The sequence below is a fragment of the Aplysia californica genome, unplaced genomic scaffold (genome assembly GCF_000002075.1).
Source record: "Aplysia californica isolate F4 #8 unplaced genomic scaffold, AplCal3.0 scaffold01021, whole genome shotgun sequence".
NCBI classification, from domain to species: Eukaryota; Metazoa; Mollusca; class Gastropoda; order Aplysiida; family Aplysiidae; genus Aplysia; species Aplysia californica.
In genome coordinates, this window is record NW_004798291.1 from 165492 (window position 1) to 178759 (window position 13268).

Below are 13268 nucleotides of genomic sequence, written 5' to 3' on the forward strand. Positions count from 1 at the left end.
CTCTCTCTCTTTTCTCGTATCGATGAGATGATGGTGTGAATTTTTTTTATACATGTTAGTTCTTGCTTTTTAAATGAAACGTAACTTCCTTGAGAAATTCGCGGGTGGTTGGAGGATGCCAGTGGTAGGTCCTACTTCTTTGCTTTCCCTCTGTTGTTTCTGTCCGTCTGTCTTACTTTTTCCCTGCGCTAAATGACCATCATTGTGTCGATGTGGTTCTCTTTACTCCAACAAACAAACAAGGAAGAAATTCAAATGAGACAGATCATTGACCAGAGTTGTTTCCCTGTGTGTTTTTCCCCTCACAGTGGAGCGTCGCCGTCGAGACAAGATCAACAACTGGATTGTTCAGCTGTCCAAGCTGGTGCCAGACTGTGCCCAGGAGCCCATCAAGCAGACGCAGGCAGTGAGTCGTGGTTGTGGGCATAGTTTTTTTGTTTTTTAAAAATTCACTCGAACCTGAGCTATTTTCAGCCTAACGACCATTGTGGATGGTTGGCGGGTGCTGTGGTGTGGTTTGCTCCTTCTTTCCCATCAAACATCTATCGTCCTTTTCTCTCCTCCTTTTTTGTGTATGTTACTCTCTTGTAACACGTCTATTCTTCGGCACTTATATGACCTTATTGTGTTGCAAGTGCCGTTAAAAGGCTTACTAAAACAAATAACGACCATTGCAGCCTGACAGTTTTAGGGTGAAGAAAGCTATCATAATTTTTCTTTAAATTGCTACAAAGCTGTGCAAGTGAATTAAAGGTGCAGTCTAGCATGCATATTTACTGTGAACAGAATTTTTAGGTCCTGAATTTTTTCTTATACTTGTATTCTTTCTATTTAAAACAAGTATTGTACCTAGCAGAATTCATACACTTTTTCGAAAGATTTCTGCTAGCCATCAATTTTGCTATATGCATGCCAAATTATTTTTCTTTATTGAGGTTTTTTTTTTAGTGTAGATGCTTGCTGTCAATCATATTGATGGTGCAATGCTCTTGCCTACTGGTTTCTCTAAAAAAATTTAACACACAGTGAAAAAGGTCCTGATTTAATTGTATAGTGAATAATGACGCCAAAGTTTGCCTACAATACTTTTGTACAGTTTACAGTGCAGGTGAACCCCTGCTTTTTAGCATTCCAGATTCAAGAAACCAATGTCATCTTCAGTGTCCCTTAGGGTGATATGTTTGTTTTCCCTATGATAGTGCTACAGTTGGGAATTGTATTGGAATACTTATTTTATTTTTTTCTGCACACACACTTACTGTAAGCGTTTGCCTCCCTTCTCTCTCTCTCTCTCTCTCTCTCTCTCTCTCTCTCTCTCTGTCTCTCTCTCTCTCTCTCTCTCTCTCTCTCTCTCTCTCTCTCTCTTTCTCACAAACACACACACACACACACACAGACGCATACACACACACACACATGAGTGAAGGTGGTATCCTGAGCCCGTGATAATATATCTAAAAATGATATAAATGCATACCAAGGCGGTGTCACGCATTTGGCGAGTGAAACACCGCACGGCACCGCTCTAGGTGTGAATCAATGACCTCAACGTTACTCCGCTCTAGTTGCCTAGTGGTTAACACATTACACCCTAAGGGCCTGGACGGGAAGTCCATTGTTAGATCCTAAGCAAGGGGAAAGAACCCACCTCCCCTGAATACTAGCCTTTAAAAAACACATTTTAAAAATACTAAACAAATTCCAAAAATCCTGAAAAAAGAAAACTTAAAAAGAAAACTGAATGTAGTTTCAGAAAAATATAACTTTATGTATGCGCAAACTGTTGGCAATGTTCTCACTTTAGTTCAATCGGGGTGTCCGACCCGTCACTCTCACTCTCAGCCTCGCGGTCGGGCCCTAGATCTAAATTCTATAATTTCTCCGTCTGATAAATCGGAATCGCCCCAAACTCTTCCTACAACGTTTTCACCAAAATCTGAGCCATCTGATTTGTCACATGCTCGTTTTTGCTCAAATCCATTGTTATTTCCGTTTTCGAACTCAATTGTGTCGCTTTTCAACAAGTCGAGGCACTTTCGAAGTGTCGGTAACGCGACCGCACTTCGATCAGCTCTAATACTAAAACTACTAGCCGGAAAAATTTCGTTTCGGTATCAAACGAAAGAAGAAACTTTTTGCTATACTATGCAAATCAAAATCCCGGCCCCAGAGTCTCGTCAAGGCGAGACTTTCGTTTCTAAAGACGCTGGGTCGGCGCGGGCGGTTCCGGGCGAGTCAGGGTGTAATGTGTTAAACAAACAAACAAAAATGTCCAGAATCTAAAAAAAAGTCCTCTCCCCGACAGAGTAAAGGCGGTATCCTGTCCAAGGCCTGCGAGTACATCCAGGAGCTGCGCACCACCAACAACCGGCTGGCCGAGAGCCTCAAGGACTCGGAGCGCCTCAACGTGGACAACGAGTTGCTACGGCAACAGTGTGAGGAGCTGAAGCAGGAAAATGCTGTCCTGCGCTCACAGCTGCAGCAACACGGCATTGTGATAGACATGGGCCCTACTGCTTCCTAGCTGTGACATGGCTGGGGGGGGGGGGGGGGGGGGAGAGACACGTTTGTGTGAGAGAGTGAGAGGAGCGGAGGTTTGCAATCTGCTATGGAATTAGAGAATTGTAAGTGAGGTGTTTGATGGATATGTTACAAAATGAAGGGGAAGTGGAGGGTGGATGTTTAGAAGTTCTGACAAGCAAGAGGGTATGGTGTTTGGAAGATGTTGCATTGTTTAGGGGTGGGATCATATTGAGTTGTTCCGTGGAGGAGTCGCAATGAAATAAGAGACTTCAAGATGCTAGGGGGAGGGGAGACAGACAGCAGTGGATTGACAGTACATGCTAGGTTTGAATGTTGAATTTATGTTAGGATTTTATAATGGCATTTCTTACAAATCGTTTGTTTATTTGTACATTGTAATTGAATTCATTTAGTGTTTTTTGTAAGCAATGAGCCCCCACCGTGTTGTGCTCAGGATGAAACAGCAAAGCAGAAAGAAAGAGAAGACGTGCACTCACAAATGCTTTTTCAATTTGGGACATAGATCAGATGTGACATGGAGTTTTTATTGCTCTCTTTTTCAGCTCAGTTTGTTCTCATGGGCAGAGGGGGCTGTGGGTTTAATGCAGTACCTCAGGGTCAGCATTTTGTTACACAAAATTCTGGGTCATGGCACATAAGTAAATGGGTGGGGGACAGGTTCTTGGACCCCCATTTTGGTTTATATTATAATGAGAGTTGATTATTCTTGCTCACATACTTTACATAAATGGCGTAGTATTTTCTATATATATATATATATAGATGTGTATGTGATGTATATTTTTTACTAACCAGCGGATTGTACCCACCAATACAATGTCAGAGCTGTGTAAATGCTTGCTAAATTGTATCATTGAGGGATTAGTAGGAAAGGTTTTTACACACACACCCCCACGTAATTTGTGGTTGGTTGAGGACTAGGGAGCGGGGTTCGTCACTGGTAGGTCTTTACTTTTTTTTTTCTCTCCTCTGTTGTTTCTTTCTGTTCATTTTGCATGTGGCGGTTATGGTGTTAATGTGCTTTTTGACAATTTTTTTTACTCGGAAAGTAGAGGGTTTTTGTTCATTTGGAAAAGGTCCATGTCCCCTTCAGGCTTTCTTTCAGTACTCAACAGGGATTTTTTTAAAGATTTTTTTTTAGCATGAAAGTTTTAAACAAACATAAACCACAGTTACCAAATGAACTCTCCACTCATGTGAGGCCATGGTTAGATTAAGAATGTGTTCTGATTTGTTACGATAATTTGTGCTCTGTGAGATAAAGTCATGCACCAGTCACAGATGATGCCCTATATTTGGCAGTGGTGCTCATCTTCCTCGGATCCGCGGAATTCCAGATTTTTTAGCCTTGACTTACTCTTGCTCTTACTAGAGTGTACTTTCCTTTCTTATAGTCGTTTTACAAGAGATTTGGAGGATGTTTCAGTTTGGTCGTGGCACCAATGATTTTCTTCCTTTTTGACTTTTTGTCATTAGCATCTCTGATTTAGATCCAGACAGTTCAGATGGCAGACAGCCCCAACAAATTCTCACAAAACTTCTCAGTTGGATTTATCAAGTCAACGTGTATTTAAGGCAAATAAAGAATGATTGTAAGCCCTGTTTGTCTCGAAACTGCACAGAAGTCACCTTAAAAACTCCAATCAAAAGATGTTGCTGATAGTTGATGTATGTGTTCTAAACTTTGCTTGGTATATCCCGAAAAGGGACAATGTGCAAAGTGAGTTTCCCTTTGAGAAGGAGGGGCTTGTTAGATAGATTCTCCTGAGAGAGAGAGAAGGAGGGGCTTGTTAGATAGATTCTCCTGAGAGAGAGAGAAGGAGGGGCTTGTTAGATAGATTCTCCTGAGAGAGAGAGAAGGAGGGGCTTGTTAGATAGATTCTCCTGAGAGAGAGAAAGAGAGCGGGACTCTTTCCGTAACCGAATCATGGGGAAAGTAGAAGCCATCCCACCTTCATTTGTATGGATAATCTGCTTCATCAAGTTGTTATTTCTCTAGCCAATTTATTCTTAATATCATTATAACTTGTTCACTTTCGTCTGACTGCGGTTAAAACGAGATAAAATCAAATCTCTCTGAGTGAAAATATGGGACATACTATAAGTCAGGGGAGCACTTTTCGTTTCATTTTTGCGTTTCGAGGGGGGACCAAAAAAAAGCGCTGAAATTACTAAAAATCATCTCTCTGTGCTATATGTTCTTTCATATCCACCAACAGGAAGTCTATTCTATTATTTCGAAAACATGGATCGGCCGAGATTTTCATGTCTTTTCATTACTGTATTGGAATAGGTAGCGAGCCGACCAAGGCATATTTTGCGGCTTTTGGTCCAGTGAGGCCACATTCGCAAGCCGCATTTTGTTGGGAAAGTGTAAAGAAAACAAACTATAGTATCATTTGTTTTTGCAGCATTGACATGAACAACTTCACTGAGAGCTTTTACGGTCTCAGAAATGTCATTGCATTATTTCTAGTTGGGGACAAATTATGCTTTGGGGATGGCGGTGCTTCTGTATATATTTATAAGTACATAAAATAGATTATTTTTCCAGATTGTATATTTTTTGTTGATACGATTACACTATCGATGCATTCTGAGGGAAAATGCGCATATATGAACAACTCAGCTGTGATAAGCTGTTCATTGCATTGTGTGTGTGTCTGCATGCGTAGGTGTGTGTGTGTACAGAGGCCTGCTGCTGACAGTCTTGTGCTGCTAGAAGATTTACAGTAAAGTGTCTGTGCATGTGTGTGTGTGCGTACGGTAGAGCTGTGCCCATTCGACTTAACTATTCGACATTCATGATTTTTGCACTATTCACAGCTATTTGAAACATGGCAGAACCCTTCGAATGCCAGGTGATTTTTTAGGAACTGATAAATGGATTTTCGTCTCATTTTTCTCTAACGTAGTAAAATTGGAGCATATTATATCTAAAATCATTGAGATAAATATACAGAAATGCTCTTTATTTGATGGTACGATACAGAGTGATAAGAGGAGCCGACAAGAGTTATAAAACTTTCCTCTAGAGAATATCCCTTACTATTCAATATACAATGTATTCACGCGTCACACCATGGATAGCTCAAGCAAGGGCACTTGACTCTTGAAGTGCTCTGTGAATAGATAGCAAATGTTGAATAGTGGAAATTATGTCTTGGCTTATCATAAGAAAAAACAATACGACTGTGCTTCGAATAGCGGAAGTTAGGTCTGGGCCTATCATATTTAAGAAAAAACAATTCAATGACGCTTCTAATAGCGCAAGTTATTGCTGGGCTTATTATATATATACAAGACATCTTTCCAGCCTACCGTCGGATACCCGTTCCCACTTCGACGAAGGGAGGAAAAGTCATACAACATACCTCTACCAAGGACATAATTTCGGCCCCATGGCAGGGTTCAAACCCATGACCCTTTAGTCACAAAGCACAAACGGCACTTTTGTCGTGCAAACTACTCCAATATCAGTCTTGAATTCTTTACTCCAAATTATACTTCTAGGATATAGAGAGATCTAGATGTAGAGCGTCTTGCTCTAAAAAACTACGCCCCAAATGAAATACGCGCCAAAATTTTGAAAACTTCAATACAACGAAGTAAACATTTTGCGGGTCTAAACGAACACGTGTTGAGAACATGACTGTACCAAATGTATCTAGAAAAAGTCCATAAAATGAAGTTTGGCCTGAAGTATCCATCGACAGTACACATCCAAACAGAGTTGGATATCGAGATTCTAGTTCTGGAAGTGGAAGAAGCAGCTGTCTCACATGCACAAAGAAGCACAATATGAAACTGAAGTAGTCCCTAGTAAAATATGAAATTGTTAATGGCAGAGTGAAAACATCTAAGAGCTTCGATTTACAGGAAAAACCCGTCAAACCTGAGAAATCAAAAGGTAGTTTCCGAACTTTGAAAATATGCCCACGTAACGCTTTGGGACAATTTTTGTCTGAATCATATTTTTGCAGATTTTATGGGCACCTGTGTAAAAAGTTTTTATTGTCCCCATAAACTGGTTTAGCTCCATTATGATGATAATGATAAGGAGAGAAAAAAACATTGGATGGCGCTGTGAATAGTTAACGAATGTTGAATAGTGGAAGATAGGTCTGGGCTTTCTTTATCTGATATCGTATATAACAAAAAAATTCAATGGAGGTATTCGAATTGCATAAAATGAGCTCATGCTTCGAAGCTTCGATGAATTTCTGTTTCCTCAAAATGGCACAGCACTAGCGTACGGAGGCCTGCTGGTGACAGTCTTGTGCTCAAAGATGTACAGTGGGGTATCTGTGAACTGAGGAACACTGGATGCTAGAGCCTTCAGCTTGTGAAAGAAAACTGGCTTCCTTTTGATCTGATCTCTGTGTGTGTGTGTTACTTGTGTTTGAGTAAGACTAAAAGTTTGTGCAATGGAGTCTTTCGTGGGTGATTGGAGGTTGCAGACCGATAGGTCACGACTTTTCTTTCTCTGCGTTTTTTTCTGTCTGTCTGTCCTGCTCTTTCCTTGCACTAAATGACCGTTTTTGTGTCGATGTGCGCTTCTCCAGCTGCAAACTTAAGAATTTTTGTATGTTTGTTTATAAATTTGTGGTAATACACTGTACATGAGTGTGTATGTTAGTAGAACGTTGAGTGTAAATTATGATGTGTACTTGTGGCCCTTGGAATGTAGCTTGCTAAATAATTCATGTTGTGCCCTCTTACATTTTGATTCCTTGACCAGTGGCGACTGTGTCTGTGTAGTGATTAATTAGTATGAAGTGTGATGGCACGAGTGGAGTCGACTGATGTGACTGTGGTGTGTGTGCTCGGGACGTGTTCCAGCTGACTGGTAGAGACCATTCACAAATTTAATTTGGCCAAAACGACCCCCTTCCCCCTTGCCATCTTCTGTCATCTTACCCAGGAACACACCAACCACCACCACCCCCGTTGATGTCAACCAAAATGTACATGTGCATTTAGATAGAACCTGTCCAGGATGCATTTTATTTTCGTGCCCATTTTCACTCATATTGTAGTTTTAATGAAGCGTCTAGCAGATAGTGGCTCGGGATAGACTCGGGTGGCGTCGACTGCTCTCCCCCTTATGTACCTGGCGGTATAAGGAGAGACTAAGTAAGTCTAGCAGTCTGTGTTATGGGGAGGTGATTGTTAATTTTAGTTTTTAGCCCCCCCCCCAAAAAAAAAAAATTGTCCGATTTAACTGTTAATTTTAGGCCAAGAAAATTTGGTCTCTAATATTTTTTGTTCCTTTCTTTCCGTATCTATTTTCCCCAATTTTTAGAGCATCAGGGTTGGCGTCAACTTTGTAAGTACACCCCCCCCCCCCAATGTCAACTTTAGTCAACTTTCACTAACCTTCTATTCCCCCCCCCCCCTTCTGAGCTGATGTCATTTGTGAACGGTCCCTACCGTGACAGTCTGTGTGTGTAGATAGTCTAATGTTTGACTGTGTGAGGTGTGCCTATGGGTGACGTAAGTGGCCCCCTGATCCGTGTACAGGAGAGAGAGAGAGAGGGGGACAAATTAAATTACTGCTGTTTGCTGCTATGATAATGTGGCAGTTTCAAAAGCCTATTGTTGATGTTTGTGCTATGAAATAAATCATTCTATTCCATGCTATGCACAGCAACTTTCTGGAGTTTCCTTAGTTATTTATGAGAATTTTATTAGTCCTGGTCATTCTGCAATCACCCAGCAAGTGGTTGGAGGGCACTACTGGTAGGTCCTACTTCTTTACTTTCCATCTTTTGTTTCTGTATGTCTAACTTACTTTTTCCCAGCACCAAATGACCATTAATGTGCCAATGTTCTTCTCTTTGCTCACACTTGTCAAACTCATACAGACAATCGCCCAGCTAATCCAATTTCCGGGGCTTCCCAAATAAAGCTGTTATTCGAATAAAGACATCATCAAGGGGCATGCTAAAATATAGTGTTGTTATGGGTAAGTACCGGTAACGTTAATTCCTTCTCAATTTTTAACTACTGAAAAATAACAAAAACGTTTGTCACGGTTCTGATGTAGATTCCAGGTGCTTTCTTTGTCTTCAGTTTTGTCCAAATTTCAGAGAATGACTTGCATGCTTTATGAATTAATGCTTAAGATAGAAACAATCCCCGTACAGTAGGCTGCTCCTAAAATAAGTTGTGAACCCCTGGCAGTGTATTAAATAGTAGTATAATTACCCATGCAGACACCGATATTCTGAAACATTCTAAGATTCCTCAGTCCTGGAGATCCTTCAAGGCTTTCTAAGTACGCAGAAAGACTGAGATACCCAACAGAAATCCTCCCCACAAGGGAATCGTGAAGCGCCTAACATGTAGGCTACGCCATAGTTGCCAAATAGAAAGTTCACCAAAGAAAATCGATTCATACAAAAGTACTAACGACAATAATTGTGTTGCATCGGCTGTTTTTATTGTAACTCCGTTTTCACATCTGACCTAATTTCCCGATTGCACTGTTTTTCGAAGCAGAAAGAAAAATAAATAAACAGACACAAAAAAATAAATGGTATCGTGGTAAAATCAAGTTCTTGTCTGTTACTGAAATCGGAGAAAACAATATTTTTCTCATTGGGCAATTTTCACCAAAAATGTTTTTTCTATTTTGGCTCAACACCGCATGCGCATTTAAAAACGCATTTCAGTGTGGATTTTTGCGGGTGGTTGGAGGACACCACTGGTAGGTCCCATTTATTTACTTTCCCTCTATTGTGTATGTCTGTCTTGCTTTTTTGCAAGCACTTAATGACCAATATGTGTTGATGTTCTTATCTGTACTCAAACAAACAAACGTGTGGATTTTTAATGAAAAACGTCGATGAAAGACACAACAAAATGCTGTTTCCAAGGACAATCAAGCTTTGGAAGTCCCCAAACTTTGGTGACTATTCTCTCGCTAATTTTACCTCTGCCACCAGACTACCCCCACCTCCTTACTCGAAAATATCTTATCTCGATTTCTTTTCAACCAAGATAGAGGTTAGAAGTATGGGGGGGGGGGGTGTCATCAAAGGGGAGACAAATGAACCAGTTTTAGGATGATACTTGTACGTACCAATAACTTCGTATGCCTAGACATTTAAAAAAATGACGAGCACTTGATTCCACCGTGTCGTGACGTAAATAACACAGGAATATTTCATTTTCACGAATAACCTTTCTGCAGCAAACCAGGAAAGCTCCAGAAATTATCTGCATTTGAATCCAAACGTTTTATTTTTCGATGCATTAATAAAAGTAAACCCGCATTATTACTTCAACAAGAAGCTCCCCATCCCTTACACTACACAACAGTTTAATATGTTGTTGTTTCATCAGACGACAGAGAAGAAGACAAGCGCCTGTGTCGTCCCTCTTCTCTTATACAGAGTCGTCAATCTCGCACAAGAACCTGGCCACGAGTCGTGTACAGCTGACCACCACTACGTCAAAGCGGCTAGGGGAGCGTTTGACCAGCGCGTTGCACTCTCTCGTCTCTGGAGGGTAATACGTAGGAGGATCATTTCCGCTGCTGCTGCTGCTGCTGCTGCTGTTACTTCCGGTACTATAGCCGCCCCCAGTGTTCAGATTTTCTCCCCCGATGTGGATCCGTTCAGTTGCGAACACATAAGGCTCTAGATTCAAGACAGAACAACAGGCCGCGTTTGGTAGATTAGAAGAAGTTTGAGAGGAGGTAATGGCAAGTTTGATGATATAACAATGAAATGATGGCAGTGAAGCCCCACAACCACCCACGTTATCGTGTCGATATGTTTTTCTTTACTCTAGCCAAAGATGTTATAAATACAGCCGAAAGTGTTTAATCATAAAGACGGTCACCCATTGTCGAGGAGGAAAGTGGGCGTATTAGATAGAACGCCTTACATGACACAGTGTCATTATAAATATAATGTAAAAAATACACAAAGGAGGAAATGAGAAGTGGCCATTTGTACAGGTGATTTTCTTATACAAGTGGCCGTTAGAGCAGGTTTGACCACAGTACTATTTATAACCTCTTTGACTTATTTATAACCTCTTTGACTCAAACAAACAAATTGAAATATTCCCAGACCAGGGACATTTCGTCCATAGAGCACGATCGTTCAGTGCTGCCCAATAAATGTTTAAAATGTTCTACATGTATTCTGTAAAGTGCTCACAAACAGAAAATAAAAGAAGCCCGCAACCAGCACTAGCCAAATGTTTTATCAATACAAGATCCTCGCTGGCGCCTTAACGGCCCATAGTGCCGTAAAACATCTACTATGTTAGGCCGAAGTCCACGCGCTTTAACTTAACATAGCTTATGAACTGAACACTCAGTAATAACCCTTTCACCACTCCACTAAAACACCGTCTGTTGAGTTGTGCCTTTGAATAGTGTTTTAGTGGAGTGGTGACAAGGTTATTAGATCTACTGAGTGTTCAGTTCCTGTGCAAGATGAATGGAATTGATTTTTAGCTAACAAAATTTAATAATATTATGAGTTTTAGGAACCAACGCGACAAATAAAAAGAATGAAGGTAAAAGCATTAGATCATCACCAACCCAAAGATATTAAAAGTATACCCCCCCCCCCCCCCCCATTTATTATTACCTTGATTATCTTCCACCTGCCATAGCTTAATTGTGCACTCGCACATTTTAGCCCCAGAAGCCGCCCCTATATCCCAGATCACGCGTCTGTCTTTGTCCGACAGTGTGTATTGCCTGCTTTGGTTTGTGTGTCCGATTTTCCGCCCATTTCTCCGTCAATTCCTAACCCAGTGGGTATGTTAATCCCATTGTTTAGGTTATATATTCTGTCTATCTGAATACATGTAATAATTATCGTACCTGCATTTGTAAGTGCTCAATCTAGCATCTGCGTTTGTTGCCATTTTTTTCTCTACAAAAGTTGCTACAAAAAGTGGCAAAAGTTGCCCAAAAAGTTGCCATTAATTTTCAGGCTTTCAACTTTCTGTGACGACGTAGCCTATATATAGCAATATATTGATAGAGGTAACTTCATCTAAAGCGCAAGAATTTCTTGTGCTCTGTTTTAAGCATCCTGAATATCATTTGTAGTCACCCAGTGTATACAATCGTGAAAAATAAAGGTTTCACAATAGAATGAAATCAAAATTAGAACAGTCCGGATAAATAATCTAAAAAATTAACAAATTATGGCGCTTGTCCACCTTTCCGAAGTTTGGCTGTTTAAACCATAAACATGTGCAATTCAAGAAAAAGTAGGCCTACAAGATATTACATGTAAATTATGGAATCACACACGGTTGGGGCGTGCCAGTGTCAGTATTCGGTTTAGGTAGAGACAAGCTCTAATGTAACACATTTATATTTTAAAAGGGTAGGAAGAGCTTCAAATTAAATGACAGCACGCTGTATAAACACACACACACACACACACACACACACACACACACACACACACACACACACACACACACACACACACACACACACACACACACAAGAAAAACAAATCATCAGAACAATATTTAGAAAAATTCACACACCAACAAATTACAACACAACAAAGAGGGAAAAATAAAAGACAAACAGCGATATAAATAGAATGTAACGTAATGTACTTATTTATATTCTCTGCATGAAAATAGATACACGTGGACATCTTTACACTTATCAAAACACAAGTCTAATATGTTATGAAGTTGCTTTGTTGTTTTGTCTTTTTTTGAAAAATGCAAAAATCGCAGCCGCGATTCGCGGACGAAAAAATGTCGAAAACCGCGACAAACGCAGATGCTAGTTCTATACCGGTACTATAAATTATATGATAAGACAAGAATGCCAGAGAAAGATTGCCTGATCAGGCGCGGCCCTGGAGACCAAATGGAAAAAGAAGAAATGGTAGACCAACCGGCAGCTAAATAAGTACAGTGTAGTGTAGTAGTAGGAGTCATAATATGAGCGCGGGGGACACATTAAACATTTTAAGTTGGTAGGGAATTCTGAAATTTGTACGGGTGGCGGCCGATGCCTACTCTTATCGATTTTGGACTACAGTACAAAGGGATCTTTAACGTGCGCAACTTGCACACGGAACCTCCGAGATTTTTCACCCTTTTCCGAAAAAGCTAGGTGTAGATCTACCATATTAAGATCATGGGTGTAGCTGAAAGACAGCAGTTAAAAGGAGCCGGGGAGTAGCAGTAGAAATACCACAGGAAGAGGAGCCCAGAGAAGGGGGCAAAGGAGGTGAGGGGGTGGGGGCAGAAAGTGGAGACGAAAGCTGACGGCAGAGCATTGTCAGAGAGCGGGAATGAAGGTGAAAGGAGACAATTTTAGAGAAGAAAAATTTCCGTCGCTTTCCGAATTCGAACTGGGGACCTAATTGAGGTTAAGGTGTCTGCCTCTCATTCAATAGGACCTATTGAATGAGAGGCAGACACCTTAACCTCAAGGCCACGAGAGCCCACGCCCCCTTTTTATGTACTCACCAATCTGCTTGATGATGAACGCACGCTCTCCGTCTGTGTCAAACTCACTGAGGAAGCCGTTGTTGGATATCTTGGAGCAAGCATACTGTGGGTAGAGGCAAAGGGTAGAGATAGTCACATACACATACACACGTGCACACACACACACACACACACACACACACACACACACACACACACACACACACACACACACACACACACACACACACACACACACACAAATATACACACATATACATACA

The 13268-nt window shown here is 40.9% G+C and overlaps 2 protein-coding genes across 2 annotated transcripts in view; one reads left to right on the plus strand and one right to left on the minus strand.

Annotated features, from left to right (window-relative positions):
• Nucleotides 1-3537, plus strand: part of LOC106013577 (upstream stimulatory factor 2) — an 18444-nt gene extending 14907 nt beyond the window's left edge. Inside the window, exons 7-8 of the mRNA XM_013089699.2 lie at nt 309-406; nt 2306-3537. Of these exons, the coding sequence (XP_012945153.2) occupies nt 309-406; nt 2306-2524 (317 nt within the window). The 3' untranslated portion in view covers nt 2525-3537. The remainder of the gene's footprint in view (nt 1-308; nt 407-2305) is intronic.
• Nucleotides 3538-9764: 6227 nt separating this feature from the next.
• LOC106013578 lies at nt 9765-13108 on the minus strand (the record flags this gene model as incomplete). Its single annotated transcript, XM_013089700.2, is given in 2 exon segments — nt 9765-10190; nt 13024-13108. Coding segments are annotated over 2 exon segments (339 nt in total), but the record flags the coding sequence as incomplete, so codon positions are not given.
• Between the last annotated feature and the right edge of the window lie 160 nt (nt 13109-13268).